This window comes from Cricetulus griseus, chromosome 3 (genome assembly GCF_003668045.3).
Source record: "Cricetulus griseus strain 17A/GY chromosome 3, alternate assembly CriGri-PICRH-1.0, whole genome shotgun sequence".
NCBI lineage: Eukaryota > Metazoa > Chordata > Mammalia > Rodentia > Cricetidae > Cricetulus > Cricetulus griseus.
Window position 1 is genome coordinate 50,680,138 of NC_048596.1, and position 19,452 is coordinate 50,699,589.

The 19,452-nt window shown below is 41.1% G+C and overlaps 1 protein-coding gene and 1 pseudogene across 1 annotated transcript; one reads left to right on the forward strand and one right to left on the reverse strand.

The window, feature by feature from the left end:
* Positions 1–5,324: 5,324 nt before the first annotated feature.
* Positions 5,325–8,657, reverse strand: LOC113834970 (secretoglobin family 2A member 2-like). The gene is made up of 3 exons (XM_027409186.2): positions 8,600–8,657; positions 6,772–6,959; positions 5,325–5,363 (listed from the first exon to the last, which is right to left on the reverse strand). Exons 1-3 carry the CDS (start codon positions 8,655–8,657, stop codon positions 5,325–5,327), a joined length of 285 nt encoding a protein of 94 aa, XP_027264987.1.
* Positions 8,658–14,336: 5,679 nt separating this feature from the next.
* Positions 14,337–18,740, forward strand: LOC100753710 (annotated as a pseudogene).
* Positions 18,741–19,452: the final 712 nt, after the last annotated feature.

The window sequence follows — 19,452 nt, forward strand, 5'->3', positions numbered from 1 at the left end:
TGTGCAGGCCCCACAGATTTCTGCTTGAGCCTGTTGCTTCTTGCTATTTTCCTTCTCCTTGCTTCATCTGAGCCATTTGAGTTGAAATATTAAAATCATCTCCATGTCTTCAAGTCCAACCGTGATGTGCCGTCCTGGCCCTTTCCTCTGAGTTTTTTCCCATTCTCAGGACACAGGAGTCTCCCTCAGTAGTTTTTCTTGACATTTCCATGACCTTCATCCCTTGCCACTCCTTCTTCTTCATGCTCCTTGGAGCTCCATGAAGCTCCTGATCACTTCTCATACATTAGTAGCATATATTAAATGTTTAATAAATGGTAGTGCAATTGACTTTCAGTAAGCAGAAATTCTTGTTTTATAATGAATGTTCTAATTATATTATTTATTTTTATATCTAGGTCTGATTAAGAAGCTAATTCCATTAAAGTTTTAAAGTTCAGTAAAGGCAGCAATAAGACAGATCTCTGTGAGTTCCAGGGGGAGTGTCAGGATAGGCTCCAAGCTACACAGAGAAACCCCGTCTTGAACCCTCACCCCCAAAAAGACTCAACTAAATCCATGTAACATCTAAGACCCTAATTTTACTTTCCTGAGCGAGTCTGTTTTTATTGTTTCCTGGTACAGTTTCAGGCTTGACCACTGTATATTGAGTAACCAATATTGGGGCTCATCCCTTGGACATGTAATGAATTCATTTTCCTTCCCAGCAGTCATTAGTTGACTGTAGTTCCATGTCTAGATGGGGGAAGCTCTCTTCCCTGTTAATTCCTCCATTGATTAGCCATTTATCTTGCCTTGTCTATGTAACTACTCCCAGGAGAGTCTTTCACAACACATTCCCTTTGGTTCCAACTCTTACAATCTTTCCAATCTGTCTATCAGAATGTTTCTGAGCCCTAGATGAAGGAGTTATGTCTAGGTGTCCTTTTGTGCTGGGCTCCCCATGACCAGTTGATCTCTGCAGTGTGTCCAGGTGTGGTTTCTGTGATGGTCTCCATCTGTTGTAAAGAGAAGAGTCTTTGATGAGGGGTGGTAGTTACACTTCTATCTTGTGGTGATATATCGTTTATGATTAAATAAGCTTTCCTGAAGGGCCAGAATGCAAAGCCAGACACACTAGACATCCATACAAACTGGGCAATGGTGGCACACACCCTTAATCCCAGGACTCAGGAGACAGAGGCAGATGGATCTCTCTGAGTTCAAGGCCACTCAGGACTACAGGAGAATCAATCAGTAACAGAGCTCACTTTAATCCCAGCTCTAGAGTGATATATAAGAAAGAAGCAAAGCGTCTCATGTGGGAAAGACTTTCCAGCCACTCTGTGGAGAGCACAGCAGTCTAGGATTCAGAGGCTTGGTGGAGAGCAGTGCAGTCTGGAGATGCAATCTGAGGTTCAGTGGATCTCCCCTTTGGTCTGAGAATTGGTAGAGATAAGACCTCTCCAGTGGCTGGATGTTCTGCGTCTGTGATCTAAGCTTGAACCCCAATACCTGTCTCTGTGTTTTTATTGTTTGTGCTACAATATCCAAAGATTTGAAGGTAGGAAGCACAAATGACAGAGAAATGTAAGCATTTCTCTTTCTGGGGCTGACTTACCTTACTCAATATAATCTTGAAGGTTCAGCTATTCCCAGCAAAATGCATGCTTTTACTTTTACTTAGTTGAATAACACTCCATTATGTATATGGACCACATTTTCATTATCCATGCATCTGTTGAAGGACCTTTTCCTGGTTGCTTTGAATAGGGCAGTTATGAATATTGCTGAACAAATGTATGTGGAGTAATATGTAAATCGCTTGGGCATAGATGCAAGAGTGGTACAGCCGGGTCATATATACTGATTTCCAGAGTGGCTACACCTATTTGCACTCCCACCAAGGAATTAGGTCCAAGCGCGACGGCGCTCCGTGCTCTCAAGCTGACATATGGATGCCGATACCTCACGACACCAATTTGCACTCCCACCAAGGAATTAGGTTTCCTCTTTACCCTACAATATTGCTAGCATTTATTGTCAGCTGTTTTGCTGATCTTAGCTGTCCTGAATGAAAAGAGATGAATGACGCTTTGTTAACCATACATCTGACAGAGGATTAATAACCAGAATACACAAAGAAATAAAAAACAAACAGAATCATGGAAGAATATATGAAAAAGCCATATGGCTACTTTGCCCAGAATGCAACAGGGCATCCTTGGTAGAAACTGCTGAGTCCAGCCTGATGCAAACAAAGATGGGCAGAGACTCACCCATAACCACATCTGACTGATTCTCCATGGTAGACTTATATTTATCCTGGATGGGGTGTTCTTTACTATTGTATTTCTAAGTGGTCATAGTATCAAACTGTCTTCTAATTATGCATATTTATGCCACAGATAGTACTGTACTCAGCCTTCATCAGGGAACTCTTTGGCACTGTAGGCAGTGTTAATACAGAATATGTCACTGGCTAAAGTGCTGAGAGGTGATGATGGAGCATTCAGCCCTTAATATGACTCCCATTTCATTCCCTCCAACACTCAGGGGACATCCTGGCAGAGAGGTGGAAACAATGTATTGCTAGTGTCTGTATATGTTCTAAAATCAATACCTGGTCAGATGAAGAAGTGGCAGGGGTGTTTCTCAGTCCACCAGTTTTCTATTCATTTTGAGAATTTTCTTTTCTGAACTTTTAAAATTTCAAGTCATCCTTTTTGTCAGTTTTGATCTAAGTTCCTAAGCTGTCCTTGTTTATGCCTGTGTCACTATTTCCTCTCATTTTCCTGTTGTTAGTTTCTATTTCAGGACATAGATTATAGTGTTTGTTACATTTTGAAACGCCCTTTGTGGGCATGTAGATTATTATTTAATGTAGTTTTCTGAAATGGCATTATTAAATTTTTAAATAAAATTGAAATTGTATCAAAATATATTAATTTTTCTTCTTTAATGTATTTTGACACAATAATTGGGAGGCTGTAAATGAATGTTTCATTTTTGACTCTTCTAATATATTCCATTGGTTACATCCCTTTCATACCAGTACCATGCTGGCTTTAGTACCCAAGCCCAGGAGTTTAATTGGAAATAAGATACTGTGACAGCTTTAGCCTTGTTCTTGTTGCTATGGATTGTTTAGGATGATCAGAGGCTTTTGTGTTTCCATTCAAAATTGGGATTTTTTTGGTTTTGTTTTTTTCCTATTTCCCTAAAGATTAGTTTTTGAAATCTTGATAGGAATTTCTTTGAATCTATAGCATTTTTCAGGAATATGGATATTTTTTGGCTGATTCATAAGGATAGGTGATTTTCTTAATGTCTAATGTCTTATTCATTTCCTTTCCTCAATGTCTTATAGGTTTCACTGTGGGAGTCTTACACCTCTTTGCTTAGGTGATTGTCACATTGGTGAAGTCTGCACTCACCTGGAGGATAGCTTTGGTGAGGCCTTGTTGGGTTATGGCATGGCTATGTGTGTGGGAGGAAGCACCCTTTCCTAGGCAGAGAGCCCTGAATTGTATGAGTGCCAAGTCAGCCTGAGCACAAGCAGGTAGGCAGTGAGAATGTGTGCATTCCTTACCTTCTGCTCTTGGGCATGGTGTGATGGAACTAAGTGTTCCAAGCTTCTGTAGCTGTGACTCCACCACAGTGACGGGTTGTGACTGACTTGTGTGTCAAAATAAACTTTTACTCCCTCAGGTTGTTTTTGTCAGGATATTTTATCACACCAGTGGCAATGAATTTAGGACAGGAACATTTGTAGGTCTGTATTTTGAATGGCATTGTATTCTTAAATTCCTTCTCAATGTATTCCTTATTGGTCTATGGAAACCCGGCTGGCTTTTGTATGTTCTGTGTCACATTCTGATGCTTTTCTAATAGAGTGTCTCTGGTGTAAGAGGTTTCTTGTAGAGTCTGTTTTATTTATTGATCAGATTATCTTCAAACAAGGATAACTTGATTTACTCCTGTGTTATTTGGAGTTTATTTCTTTTCATGTTGTTTTTCTTGGCTGAAAATCAGGCAACTCTAGTTAGGGAAGAATGTGTTTATCTGGTTTAAGGTTCAGGGTGATGGAGTCCATCACAGCAGAGACAAGATAGTGACAGGCAGGGATGACACAGCGGCAGGGACAGGAAGCTGGCTGAGCACATTTTCATCCACATGCATGATGCAGAGAAGGGACATATGATGTGGCACCAGGCTTCTAACCTCAAATCGTCTTCCAGCAATGCTCCATCTTCTCAAGTAGCCTTTCTCAACCTGTGGGTCATGACCCCATTCATAGGGACTGCATATCAGATATCTTGCATACCAGATATTTACATTAAGACTGAGAACATTATCAAAATCACAGTTATGAAGTAGCAACCAAAATAATTTTAAGGTTGGGGATCACCACAACATAGGAGCTGTTAAATGACTGTAGCATTAGGAAGGTGGAGAACCTGTGTCCTATTGTTTCCATAGCTTTTCCAAAGGTCTGCACAACTTGGGACCAAATGTTCAAACTCACAAGCCTATGGGAGACATTTCTGACCCTCAGCCACCACAGGCACCCAGTGCAAAGAACTTAGGGAACAGACACACTTCCCTCCTCCCTCATTATCACGGGAGACAGTTTACTTTCTGTGTCAGACTCCTGCTTGTTCTTTCATTTTATTAAGCTTGACATGAGAAACATTTAATATGCTTGTCGTTTCCTTTGATTCCTACCTTCAGCAGGACATCTCACCACTAATGGAAATATCTGAAAAACAAAACAAACCCAAAACAAACAAAGGAGCAAACCCTCTGAAGTCTATGAAAGCCCTTTTCCTCATATGAGATGATCATATGCTCTCTTGCCCTGAACCTGAGCTCTGATTGAGAGCCATATGTGGAACTACCTTTGTTTCCTAGTTCTTGTAGACACAAAGTCCTGGTGGCATCAGGGCAGGGAGCATGTTCCAGCCTCAGACACCAGCAGGGTAGTGCCTAGGATGATGAGTAGAGGCAGTGGTGAGAAAGAGGCCAGAGCTGTTTTTCAGAGAGGGGACTCACGCATGGTGAGTTAGAGACACTTTGCTGTCTTCATCTCCCTTTAAGTTGTGTGGGAGGCAGCTGTGGGTGTTTGTCCTAGAGTGGAGGGTAGCAGGCCTCTTAAGCCCCCAGTTTTAAAAGAGCACAAAAGCATTATTGATATTTGCAATTGATTTAATGAAGTAGAAAGAAATGCCTTGAGATTCCAACAATTGTCTTGCACTTTATGGACAGAAAGATACAATCAAGAAGGAAAAGTTATGATTTGTGGTATCAGCTGCTGGCTTCTGACCCAAAGGTCTCGTGGAAGGTTAATATGATGAACACTCTTCACTGTCGTATATTGCTTGCTGAAAAATAAATGAGGAAGGGACTTCAATTTTGAACTTTGACTGGAGAGCCCAATATTGAAGAGAAAACGTTTTTGTATTTTACATTTTTTTCAATATTTTCAATTACTCTTAAATTCCAGAACACTCCCAGAGAAAAAACTGATTAGGGACATGAGTTCTTTCATTTAAGAGACAAGGAGTCATAAAAACAACAGCAGTAATAAAACCAAAAAATTTTTGCATTTTTCTTCAAAGACTCCTCTTGATTGCCTTTCCCCTCTAAATCCAAACCTCCTGAGCTGCTTTCATAGGAACTCATTTTTTGTCCATATGAAGCTATCGGTGTCTCTGGACAAAGGTATTTCATGACCCGTAATTTGAACTGCTCTGCTATTAGTCACTCAATATTTGCACAATTGAATCCTTGCTTAGAGAAAGAGTGTTAGTTTCAAAAGTTCCTCAATGTTCTACAAAATGAGATCTATTAGAAGCAAATAGAGAGCCCCCACCAGTACTTTTAGGCCTGGTGTATTACTGTGGTTTTACTTAAAACTGGGCATATTCCTAAGATTTGGCACACAGTAGAATGCTTAAAAGTGATCAGGAACACTTTAGATAAATTCTTGGAACTACATTTTTACACTTGAGAAGATTATATGTATGGTACATTATATTATATTTATTAAAGGTTTACTTATTTATTATGTATACAGAGTTCTGCCTGCATGCATCTATGTGGGACAAAAGAGGGCATAAGATCTCATTACAGATGGTTTTCAGCCGCCATGTGGGTGCTGGGAATTGAACTCAGGACCTCTGGAAGAGCAATCAGTGCTCTAAACCTCTGAGCCAAACCCAAAGCCCTACTTTTTTTTTAAAAGACACCATTAGTCATGATGTTCTTCAACCTCTATCTCCACATTTTCTTTATTCGTGCCCAAAACAGGGTCCCTGATCACTAACACAAAGCAGGGCTTCCTGAGAATCAGTGTATTTTTCTCTTACTAAAGGATTTGAGGGGTTTCTTTCTCATGACTTGCCTATGTGTGTGTTCATGTGAGTGTGCCTGCATGTGTGTGCATGCACACCTGTGTTTTTTTGACTTGGAAGTAGTGGATGAGAGAGTGATCTCTGGGTGATCTCCTTCATTTTTGTGTTTTTCCTTTATTGTTTTAAAATCCTCAGAATAAGATGGAATATCAACTGTGTCTTTCAATGGCTTTCTTGAACCAGTTGTTACCACTAAATCAAATTATATAATTCAAAAATAGTACATAGACAGGTTTTTTCTTTGACCTTTTTAGTCACAAATTTTGAACCTGGTTTTTCCGCATTAGTGTATGTATGTGTGTGTGTGTGTGTGTATAGTTACATAGTACAAATATATATAATTATATAATGCAAAAAAGGGAAAATTGATAATTACCACCATCACATTAACATTATCCAGAGTCTCCTCAGACTGGTCATTAAAACATTGCTTGAACTTTTCCACAGCAGTTTTGTCATAAGGAAGAGCTGTGTATGATTTAATCACTTCGTGATATTCTTCCAGAGACACATCCCCGTCAATTGTCTGTGCAATAGCATTGTCCATTGCATTGCAGCCAGAACCTGGAACGACATGACATTCATCACTGGAGGTTAGAACTCGTTAGAGGTTACCTCATCCTCTTGAGTACAAGTAGAGACACAGATCAGCTAAGGAGATGGAGCACTGCCAAATCTGGGAGAGAAAATGCAGGCTGTGAGATTGCACTTAGAAACTGCAAACTCTGCCCCTGACATCTCAGCACAAAGAAGCCAAACCCTCACTGCAAGAACACTGGATAGATGGCAGGCCATAGTGGTGGGCATGGCCAGCATTTTGGGTCTTTGACTGGTCAAAGCCTGCCACCTTACTATTTTGAGACCATTTAATAAGTTCAAATATCCTGTACCTATCAAGTCTAGAATATTGTCCACTTTGCTCTGTGAACTCTAGCATCTTCATCACAAAGCATCATAAACAGAGAATCTAGTACTTGAAGCATTCTCATGCAGAAAATGGTTGCAGACTGCAAGATTCCTTCAGGTCTAAAAACTTGCCCCTAACAAGCTAACAAGGGAAGTCAACCCGCACACTCCCCTTGTCAGCAATGACACACAAGAAACAAGAGGCCAACTGGGTGGTGGTTGCTCATGCCTTTAGTCCCAGCACAAGGGATGCCGAGGTAGGCAGATCTCTGTGAATTTGAGGCCAGTCTGATCTACAAAGCTTCACAGAGAAACCTTGCCTTGAAAAACAAACACAAAAACAAAAACAAAGAAATAAAAAAAGGAGATGCTATGTTCTGATGGGACAAATCAAACAGGCGTGTCTTTCCTTTTTCTAGCCATGATGTATCTCAGTGCTGTTTTGTGAAACCCTATGAAGTACTTCATAATAGTTCATAAATATTATCCTCTGTCACCATTAATTCTGTCATCTTCATAAAGTATCATAAAACATAAACTTTTGGACCTTAAGTGATGTCATTTGGTCAACTAGTGGAAGAGAAAGAGGTCAGGAAGTAGGTTCAAATTAACTAGCTTTACCCTAAGCATAAGGCTAACCCTGATTTCCCTATCATTTTAGCTGAGAACTCCACCTTCTTGTTATTTTGCTCCAACCTCTCAGATAAGTGAAGTAGACAACACAAACAATACAAATCATACAAAGTCTATTGCACGGGTGACATGTTTGTACTGACCGCATTCTTAGGGACAAGCTTTACTTCTGTCATTAATTCACATGGACTTGAGGAATGGGAACTGTCCTCTCTACCAGCAGGACTAGGAAGTAAGTGGTCCAATGCCACATGATGCAGTTTGAGAAGTAACTCCTTCCATAGGTAAAGAGATTCCTAACTGCAATTTTAAGGAAAGCCATCCAGGGTCATTTATATCTTCCCCATTTCCTGTAAAATAATTTCATATCTGAATCCAAGACCTGCCATGGATATCAGGAGACCTGTGACTACCATGGGACCCCCTGCATAGTAATGACACTTCCCATGCAGCCCCAGCATTGGGGACAAACCCTCATCAGCGATACTTCTATCCCTCATCAGTGATACTTCTTTGATTATCTGGACTAGTACTGAGTTTTAGGGATATTGTATTAGATACTTTGTACCAGTGTTGACCTGTTCTGGCTCAAGTGCTATGAATTCTTCCTGTAGAACAGAAACAATGTGGTCCAAAAGCAGCCCACACCCTTCCACAGAACTCACCACTGGCATAGCAGCAAATGGGGATGGAGGCCAGCATGAAGACCATGACCAACTTCATGGTGAGGCAGCTCTTTTGGGTTGGTCTTTGGTACAAGATGGAGCTCAGGGAACTTTCTGGAGTTGAGACCTCAGGGCTCCTCTATTTATTTCTTGGGCAGCTACCCTAGTGTCACCCAGGAAACAAAAAGGCAAGTCATGAGAGCAATGTGCATTGTACCAGACAACATGAGAGAACATGAAACAGAGCCAAAGAGGCCTATGAAATATTTGCACAAAACAAGGAAACAAATGATTAAGTATGACATGTGACAATTGTTGACCTATCCCTAAGTGTTTCCAAAAATAATGTAGATTGTAGCACTATAGTTTGATCTTCAAAAAGATATTCTCTTCCTCCTTCATACCCTTTCTCCTTCATTTACCCCTCTTCCTCTTTTTTGTCTTCTTCATTGACTTCTTCTCACTCCTTTTATTCTTTCTCTTTTTTGCTCATTCATATTTCTTTGTTATGTCCTTTCCTTGTTCTTTAACTTTTATTTTCCAATTTTAAGCAATCCACTGTGTTTGCACCTGTTTCTGAGGTCTCCAGTGGCTAGGGTCCATGCATGACCACATGCCCATTGCAAGCAGGTTTTCCTGTTGACTGTCATCTTCCTTGAGTTCCAGAGGAAGCCTATTCCCTTCTGATCCTTACTGAAGAGGCTTAGGAAGTGTCATTTCATTAGATTAACGTCCATTGTTCATTCCAAATAGCTAAACACATATTTCCTTCTGTGTTAAAGGTTTGGGGTGTCACTTCTCCTGAATCAAAGGTCACTGTCAGCTCTTAGGGCTCCTTGTTGCTTTATGGGAGGAAGGGAGGAATGATGGGTTTATGAATTATGTGGTTGTGACTTCAGATCCTGGGGACAGCATCTGCTCATGACTAACCCTGAGCAGCTCTCCTGTCTCTCTGCATTTCCTTTTACCCATGGTAATGTGAGTATTGGCAAAACTCTGGTGAAGTTATGTCAGGACAGCAGATACTGCATTTAAATAACTTTTCCACATGGCCTAGATAACCACTAATTAGTGGAAAATTTTCAGTGCTGAAACTGTGGACATTAGTATAATGGTCCCTCAAGTTAAAAAACAAACAAACAATAAATGATAAAACCAAAAACAAAAGGATTACTCTGAAATCCAGCTAGATCACTTGGGTATATAATAGAATGCCAAAGAAGGCATGGACATCCATATTATTATAGCATTAGTCACTAGCCAAGCTATAGGATCAGCTTAGATGCCCGTCAGAACTAGACAAAGAAAATGTGGCATATATACCCAATGGAGTTTCATTCATCTGTAACGAGAATTAAATTTTGTCACTTACATGGAAATAAATGGGACAGGATATTATCGAGTTAAACAAAATAGTTGAACTCAGACAGACAAATATCATGTTTTCTATAATATTTGTATGCCTTATGTATCTATTCCTGTATCTGTATTTGTATGACATGAAACAGAGGAGGAACTATTCCTAGTGAGGAAGGGAAAGGAGGTATTGATGGGACCAATTGAACAAAGGAAATGATGCATGAGTGTGACAGGTAATACCACCTAAAAATTTCAGGTTACATAAAAAGAACTAGGCTATTGCAAGAGAAATAGTCAGGGGAAAAAAGTCAAGTGGGGGTTTTCATCCACAGATCAAAATATCACCTGTCTGATGTGGAAGACATATTTAAGGGGCGTTGAGTTTGAAGAATGCTTTGGTCCAGGTCTTGTTTAGGGCACTTTTTAATTGGAGAATCTTTACAATCGTAGCAATAAATGTAAGATTTCAAATGAGTCATGTGTGGGAAGGACAATCCTTTCTCAATGGCATTATGGATTGAAGACATTATCCTGTACAGAGCATGGGGAAGCATTGGAGAAGGTGCTGTTGTCTTGAATAATTGGATGGTGATACTGTGAAACCCTGTCTCAAAAAACCAAAAGAAAATGAGAGACAGAGAGAGAGAGAGAGAGAGAGAGAGAGAGAGAGAGAGAGAGAGAGAGAACAGGGGAGATCTTAGACAGGATGCATCATATAGATAAAGGGAATTGTCAAAGAAAACACTTAATAAATGTGGTCAAGGGAATGTCCTGGAGGCTTCAACCCTATAAAATGAACTGCGGGCAACTAAAGGAATGTGGAGAGCAGGAGAAATAGCTTTCCCTAGGGAAGCCAGGGCTTTTGGTAATTCAATGCTAATGGTCAGCCCTGACATATACAAATGAGTAACACTCTACAGACTGAGCAGGTTACAATTAGGAATATATACATAAACACACACAAACACACACACACACACGCACACACACGCACACACACACACACACATTCAAAATGACGTAATTTTATCATAATCTGAAAAACGTTTACAAAAATCCAGAATTTTGTTATATGTTGTGTTCTAAATTTGCTAAATGAAAGTGTAAAGTGAGGTTCGTACTTAAATTTAGATCATAATAGACTGAATTTCAATGAAAATAAAAATAGTGACATGAATGAACATTTAAAATATATCCAACACAATGATTTCAGCATTGAGATTGATCTTTGGGAGAAGTTTGGAGCCTGAGGACAGTAGCTACTGGTAAGGGAAGGAATGTGGACACAGGAGATCAAGAGACTAAAACAACTAACTCTGCTTCCTGAAAGTCAATTGCACTGTCATGTGTTAAACATTTAATATATGCATCTTCTATATCAGAAGTGATCAAGGAGCTTCATGGAGCTTCCAGGAGCATGCAGAAGAAGGGAGTGGCAAGGGATGAAGGTCATGGCAATATCTAGAAAAATTACTGAGGGAGAACCCTGTGTCCTGAGAATGTGAAGAAACTCAGAGGAAAGGGCCAGGAGGCACATCAAGTGTGGACTTGAAGACATAGAGATGATTTTAATATTTCAACTCAAAATGACTCAGATGAAGCAAGGAGAAGAAAAATAACAAGAAGCAACAGGCTCAAACAGTAAACTGTGGGGCTTGCACATGGGTCAGCACCAGGTCCACACAGCACAGCAGAGTCAAGACCATAGGCTTCCCTTCTAGGCATGCAGTACCATCTGGGCATCAAGCTAAGGAGGTAAACCCGCAGCCAGGACACTGGGTGTCTCTAATGCTCTGGGTTCCTGGCAGTCACTGGGGATTTATCACAAGCACACATCTCGATTCTCTAAAAATAATGGGGAGCAGCTGACATGTACATAGCACCTATTCCTTGTCAAGCACTCCATAGGATGTTATACACTGAGCTCATTTATGTCTCACGACTCTGTGCTTATTTTTGTTATTTTAAAGGAGGAGAGAGCATCGTCTCACAATGGTGTTGTGTTCTGAATCCTCCTCACACTTGCAACTTCTTTCTTCAGACAGTGAGGGGAAAGGGCTGCAGACTTCTCAAAGTTGGCAGCAGGCTCTGCCTAGCAGGGTCCTCTCCCAAGTCCTGTGGCTGCTCTGGGAATGACCAGCTACAGAAGACAACACCTCTGGAGTGAGAGGTTTCTGAACTTCTGGAGCTTGCCTCTATTTTCTCTGAGCATAAGGTCATCTCCGTCATTTCCTGAGGGTCTCCAAATTCAAACTGTTCTGTCCACAGAGTCTCCCCTGTGGTCTGGAGGTATGGCTCACACATGAAATCCAGGCATATGGGACACTGAAGCAGGAGGGTTACATGAGTCTGACACAAGCCTCAGCATTGTAGTATAGGTTGGATAACTGCCTGGGCTACTGAATGCGACCCAGTCTCCAAATAGAAAACAAAACGATGGAAACAAAGCCACCCACTGACTCTGAGTCAGAGGAAATACTTCCTCTCTCTTCTACCTCCCAGATCTCTCTATCCCTTCCTATCTTCCTGTCCTTTCAGGGTTGTGTCTACTGTGTGTCTCTTCAGCCTTTAGGGAAGTATAAAGTAATACAGGTATACATTACAAAACACTAAACACTGTGTGAGGAAGGTTCTTTCTCAGGTGCTGTAGCTTCACCATTGAGGCTGAGGCCCTCACTAAGGATAGGAAAGGGTTTCCTAGAGAAATCCCAGTCTCTCTAGAGAAATCACAGCAGAAATCCCAGTCTCTCCTAGAGAAATCACAGCAGAAATCACAGTCTCTCCTAGAGAAATCACAGCAGAAATCACAGTCTCTCCTAGAGAAATCACAGCAGAAATCATAGTCTCTCCTGGAGAAATCACAGCAGAAATCACAGTCTCTCTAGAGAAATCCCAGCAGAAATCACAGTCTCTTTAGAGAAATCACAGCAGAAATCACAGTCTCTCTAGAGAAATCACAGCCACCCCTTCCACTCTTCTCAGCCCCCAGAACCACATGCAGACACATCACGGGGAAAGCCACTCCCTGCGGGAGCACCGCATAGGTGGCAGGTGTGGAGAAGGATGTGGTGGTGAGTTCGGGTCTCTCTCTTAGAGAGGGACTTGAGAAACCTGGAGTCTCCTGCTGTGCTGTGCAGAAGGGACAGGCTGGGGATGGTGGCTCCAGGAAAGCCAAGGCCTGAATTCTTCCCTGTGGAAGGGTCTGAGGAGTGATTGACGCTGCAGGGAAGTGGGGAGTGTAGGGAGTCCAAACATGAAACAACAAAGCCAAAGCAAGAACAGCACCTAGGGAAGAAAATACATCAATGGCTTGAATAGCAGGCATCTAACTTGGAAAAGATGTGTCCAAGTGCAGGGGCTCTGCTGAAATCTCTGTGCTGTGAAACTATACCCCACCCCATGTCTGGACTTCAGAAGAGCCTAAGGGCTCTTACATGTGTCTGAAATTGATCTAGCCTTGGGGTGGAGGGAGAATCCTGAGAAGATTGGAATGTGTTTGCAGAGGTAACCCTGTAATCTTCAATTGCAAACACTTATAGGTTATTTAATTTTCTTGCAAGATTGTTTTTTGTATTTTGATACAGGATAGCTTTGGAGCCTATCCTGGTACTCTCTTTGTAGACAAGGTTGGGCTCAAACTCACAGAGATCCACCTGCCTCTGCCTCCAGAGTGCTGGGGTTAAAGGCATATTTCAGTAATGACTGGCTACTTACAATATTTTTAAAAATAAACCATGAAATTGGAATAGATAATTCATAAAAGAACATGTAAATAGGAAAATTTTCTCTTTTTGTAACTTTTTTTGTAAATACACAAGTCATTTGATTTGACATATTTTGTTTTTTTTTTCATGTTCCATGAAGTATGACAAGTACTTTCAGTTGCCAAAAACTTTTAATGTGACTGTTTGTCAAGTTGTCTCTGAATCAGTGAACACATAAGTCTCATTCTCTCAGGTGACAACCTTTATTCTCCCATAGAACATGAGTTTCTCCAGTATACTACCCTGAGATTTCCAATCGAACCAGCCTTTGTTCTACAGGCTCCCCATAAATACTTGGACCAGGATGTGGAACATTCTTTGTGCATACTGCCCTCAATGCCTGCATTTGTGGCAGGATGTGGGAACACTGGGGAATGCTAGAATTCTCTAGTCTCAGGCTTACTTTGAAGCCTGGAGATCATCTAGTGCCCGCTGGGGGTCAACAAAGCCGCTATTTGGCCATATTTAGTCCCCTGTATCTCCAATATGCCCTTTCGGCACCAAGTTATTGTCATTTGATTCATCAGAGAAAAAAGTACCAACAAGAGACAGAAAATTAGAAAGCCCAGTCTCTTCACTCTAGATACCTGCACCTCCTGTGGGGTGCTTTTAAAATGAATGAGAAGCTTCTAAAAGGGACCCCAGTAGATGACAAGCTGAGTTCATTAAGGTCTGAGGCACAGGTAAATCATCAGTAAGTCCTGGGCAAGGACACAGTGTTACATTTCATTGTCAGAGTCCTTACCTGATTTTGGACTAAAGGACTGTGGCTGTGAATTAGGAGATGAAAGCAGACACCTAGGTAAACACATGGCTCATCTCTGTCCCCTCCGAAACAAGCTACGTTTCTTGGCACCTTCTGAAAGACATGAAGAAATATGTCAGAAATAATCCTGACATTAAATAATGCACTCATTATGTGTAATTGAGAACTGACTTGGGCAGAGAAAGAGCTCGGCATCTACTGTGCAAATGAAAACTACTTTGAGATCCATCTCACCTGGGTCAGAAGACTATGGTCAAGAGATCAAATGAAAAGAAATTCTGACAGGGATGTGGGGAAAGGGAAACATTCATTCATTATTAGGGGAGTATCACCTGCTGGAACCATTATGAAAGTCAGTGTGAATTCTTCCTTACACAACTATAAATAAATCTACCATGTGACCCAGCTATATCACTCCTGAGCATAGAGACTGGAAGGACTCTGGACTAGAGTGTCCACTCACTGCTGCTCTATTCACAATAGCTAAGAAATAGAAATACTGCAGACGTACAGAAACTAATGACTGGATCATGACAGTGTGGGGCATATGTGCAAGGAAATTTTATTTTTTGCAAAGAAAAATAAATTTTTGAAATTTGCAAGTAAAAAAATGGAACTGGGGGAAAATTCATACTCAGTGAGGACACACTCACCCATAAAGACAATCTCTGTGCTCTTTCTTTTGCAGATCTTAACTTTAAATCTTCGAGTGCCTTTTAGAAATCAGGTAACCAGAAAGCAGCCATTGTGAGGGTGCTGAAGGGAAGGAGGATAGCAGAGCACAGGAAGCATGAAGAGAAGAAGGAGATGCAGTGGAGGAAAGCGTTAAGTCGGGAGGGGTTTGGGAGTACAGAGAGAAGGTGGGGTAGAGCAGATAACTAATGCTAAGGATGCTTGAAAAAGCCATATGGAAACTTGCGATTTTAGAAGCTTCTACATGTACATACAAAAAAAGAGTTTTTATGGAGCCTCTCTGTTTAGGGAATTGATGATTCTCATACAGAAAGTTCATTGCCAGGCTCAGGATCTCACCCTATGTATTGTCAGTCAAAGAAATCTCATAGATCCCCACAATAAAATAGATTATTGCCATTGTTCTTAGTTAACCACAAGAATTAGTTAGTAAGACACTGTAGCTAAAGACATGACACACTTGAATCACAAAGCATGATCAGTGAAGCTAGGAATTGTCTGAGAAATCCCCCCTAGAGTCTAGTGTTATTCATAATTCCAGATGGTGCTATATGGACAGCCCAGTAAGAAAATTCTTTAACCAATTTACCCAACGATAAACACTGAGAGGTACAACAATGACCAAACTCGCCAGATCTCCCATCGGTGCCTTGGTTATGGGAATGTTATGGGAGTAGCCAATGGCTTTCTGATTGAACGCACGGCGTCCTATATGTTTTAGAACTCGTGCCTGGTAATGTAAATCTGACCAAGAACCTGTGGCTGAAGATGTCACAGACACTAGTCAAGAACCTATTTTATTAGGTTGTTGTTTTCCTTTTGCTTTTGTTTTTTAATAGAAAGCTTATCATACTGCCTTCTAATTGCTTGTCTCTATATCCAAAGATAAGTGATTCTCTCAACCTTTTCAGAGAAGCTTTGTTTTGTAGCAAATGGCAGTTAACAGAGACACTCATTGCTTGGTCAGAGTTCTGGATAAATAACAACGTAGTAACCCTCCCTAAATATCATGGCTTCTCTTAACATGGCTTATGGAACATTGCAGAAGATGGGATGGAGAGACTGCAAAAGTTAGAGGTTTGGGAGGACCTCTGTAAAATAGTAACTTCTGAACACATAAGAGGCTTTGCATGCATGAACTCACTGTGACTGTGGTTGCCTACACATGACCTATACAGGATCAAACCAGTCAATATTCTAATATGCATTAGGGAACGCCTTATGAGGCTGAGGAACGTTGACAGTTGCAGGGTACTGATGGAGGGACAGTCTGTTTTCTTCAACAAGTGACCCCAGAATTTTGTCCATGTGCCAACAGGAAGCCCTACCCCCCTGAACATAAGTACAGCACACATTGGACTCAGTAGCCTATGTAAAGAAGAGGCGAGGTTAGGAGATGTGTGGGGAGGTTTGGGAGGAATTGAAAAGATATTGGAGAATAATATGATGAAAATACACTGTATACATAATTGTAATGATCAAACAATGAATTTTTCTCTTTTTTATTTAAATTAGAAACAAGCTTCTTTTACATGTCAATCTCAGTTCCCTCTCCCTCTCTTCCTTCCCTGCCTCCCACCAAAGCCCTATGCCAACCCCTTTCTGCTCCCCAGGGAGGGTGAGGCCTTCCATGGGGGTTTTCAAAATCTGTCATATCATTTGGAGCAGGGCCTAGACCCTCCCCCAAGTGTGTCTAGGATGAGAGAGTATCCCTCTATGTGGAGAGGGCTCCCAAAGTTCATTTGTGTACTAGCAGTAAATACTGATCCACTACCAGTGGCCCCATAGATTGTCCAGACCTCCAAACGGACCTCCTCATTCAGGGGGTCTGGAACAGTCCTATGCTGGTTTCCCAACTAGCAGTCTGGAGTCCATGAGCCACCCCTTGTCAGGTCAGCTGTTTCTGTGGGTTTCACCAGCCTTGTCTGGACCCCTTTGCTCTTCACTCGTCCTTCTCTGCATCTGGATTCCAGTTCAGTTCAGTGATTAGTTGTGGGTGTCTGCTCCTACTTCCACCAGCTGCTGGATGAAGGCTATCGGGTAGCATATAAGTCAGTCATCAATCTCATTATCAGGGGAGGGTATTTAAGGTAGCCTCTCCTCTGTTGCTTAGATTGTTAGCTGGCAAACAATGAATTTTTTAGATACTCAAAAATCTCTTTTTTTCTTTGTTTCTTGAGACAAGGTGTCTCTGTATAGCTTTGGATCCTGTCCTGACACTCCTTCTGTAGACCAGGCTGGCAGGGAACTCACAAAGATCCACCTTCCCCTCCCAAGTGCTGACATTAAAAGTGAGAGCCACCACTGGCCAGCAGATACCCCAAAATCTTAAGCAAACCAAAATGTAAAAATAAAGATACAGAAACACCAGGGGCAGTCAAATGGCTCAAAAGTAAAGGCATTTGTTATGCAAGCCTGGTGAGGTGAGTCAGATCCCTGGAACCCATGCAAAAAGCCAGACATAGAAATACAATCCAGAGTACCCTTACAGGGAGATGAGACATACAGAGACAGGATGCTGGTACTGAAGCTTGTATGCCAGACTGTCTGGAGGAAGCAGCAGAAACAGTGAACAACCCTACCTCAACCTTGCAGAAGTCAAGAACTGATCCAGAAAGTTTTCTGCTGATCTCTATACACATACTGTGGAACACAACCACCAATACACACACACACACACACACACACACACACACACACACACACACACACACACACACACACTAAACTCAAAAACAAAATAAAATAATTAGGAATAAGTTTAGCCATAAAATGGCAGACATCTACAATAAAATATTACACTAAATAGAGAACAGGAGGGCAGTGGTAGTGCACACATTTAATGCCAGCACTCAGGAGGCAGAGTCAGGTGGATCTCTGAGTTGGAGGCCAGCCTGATCTACAGAGTGATGGCCAGGCCAATACACAGAATTTCTCTCTCAAAACAACAAAGAAGAATAAGAATAAGAATAAGAATAAGAATAAGAATAAGAATAAGAAGAAAGAAAGAAAGAAAGAAAGAAAGAAAGGAAGAACTTGAGAAAAAGAATTTGAGGCAGACACTAACAGAGGGAAAGACCTCCTATGACAGTGTATTGACAGATATTCAGACTGAATGTGCTTACCATAAGCAGCCTACCATCTTTCAAATCAAGGTGTTCTGCTGGGAGAAACTGACAAGGAAAAACTCCCTCGGTACTCCAAAAATGTCGGTATAGGCTTCAAGACACCCAAGGAGGCCATCAAGGGCATCTACATAGACAAGAAATGCCCGTTCACTGGTCACATCTCCATCCGAGGGCGGATCCTGTCTGGTGGTGTAATGAAGATTCAGAGAATCATTGCCATGTGTCAGGACTATCTCCTTTACATCTGAAAGTACAATCGCTTTGAGAAGCGCTACAAGAACATGTCTGTGTACCTGTCTCCCTGTTTCAGGGATCCAGATTGGCACCATTGCCACTATGGGAGAGTGCAGGCTGAGAGCAAGACCATGCTATTCAATGACCTCAAGGTGACTAAGGCTGTTGCCACCGAGAATCAGTTTCAGAAGTTCTGAAAGGACTCTAGCTAACTCCCTCGAACAAATAAAATTATTTTCCAGCTTAAAAAAAAAAGGGACCTTATACTTCAAAACGCCTGTAGGAAAACAGACAAAACAGTTTATGACACAAAATAGGTAATGACTTTCTGAAAAGAACTCTGTTGAGACAAAAAATACTCACAAAGACTGACAGTGTTGAATAAAATGGAAATACTTTTCATTTATTTTTATTTTTGGTTTTTTGAGACAGGTTTCTCTGTGGCATTGGAGGATGTCCTGGAACTAGCTCTTGTAGACCAGGCTGGTCACGAACTCACAGAGATCAAACTGAAAAACTTTAAGTAGGAACAATAACTGGAATAAAGATACAATTTAAAGAATGGGAAATATATTTGTTGATTATGGATTATACAGATCTACATATAGAATATATAGAGTTGCAGAAAAAGACACCAACAAAACAAAATATCCGTTCAATAAATGTTCTGCAAAAGTGATACACAAATATTCAATAAATATTTGAAACCTGGTTCAGCATCCTAAATCACAAGGGAAATGCAAAGCAAAATTGCTTTGAGATTCCCTCTCAATCTCGTCAGAAAGGCCATCATCAAGAAAACAAATGACAACAAATGCCAGTGAAGGTGCAGGTAAAAAGAAACGCTTATGCACTGATGATGACTGTTTGAATACGATGAAAGTTGCTGTGGAGAATTAAAAAAAAGAC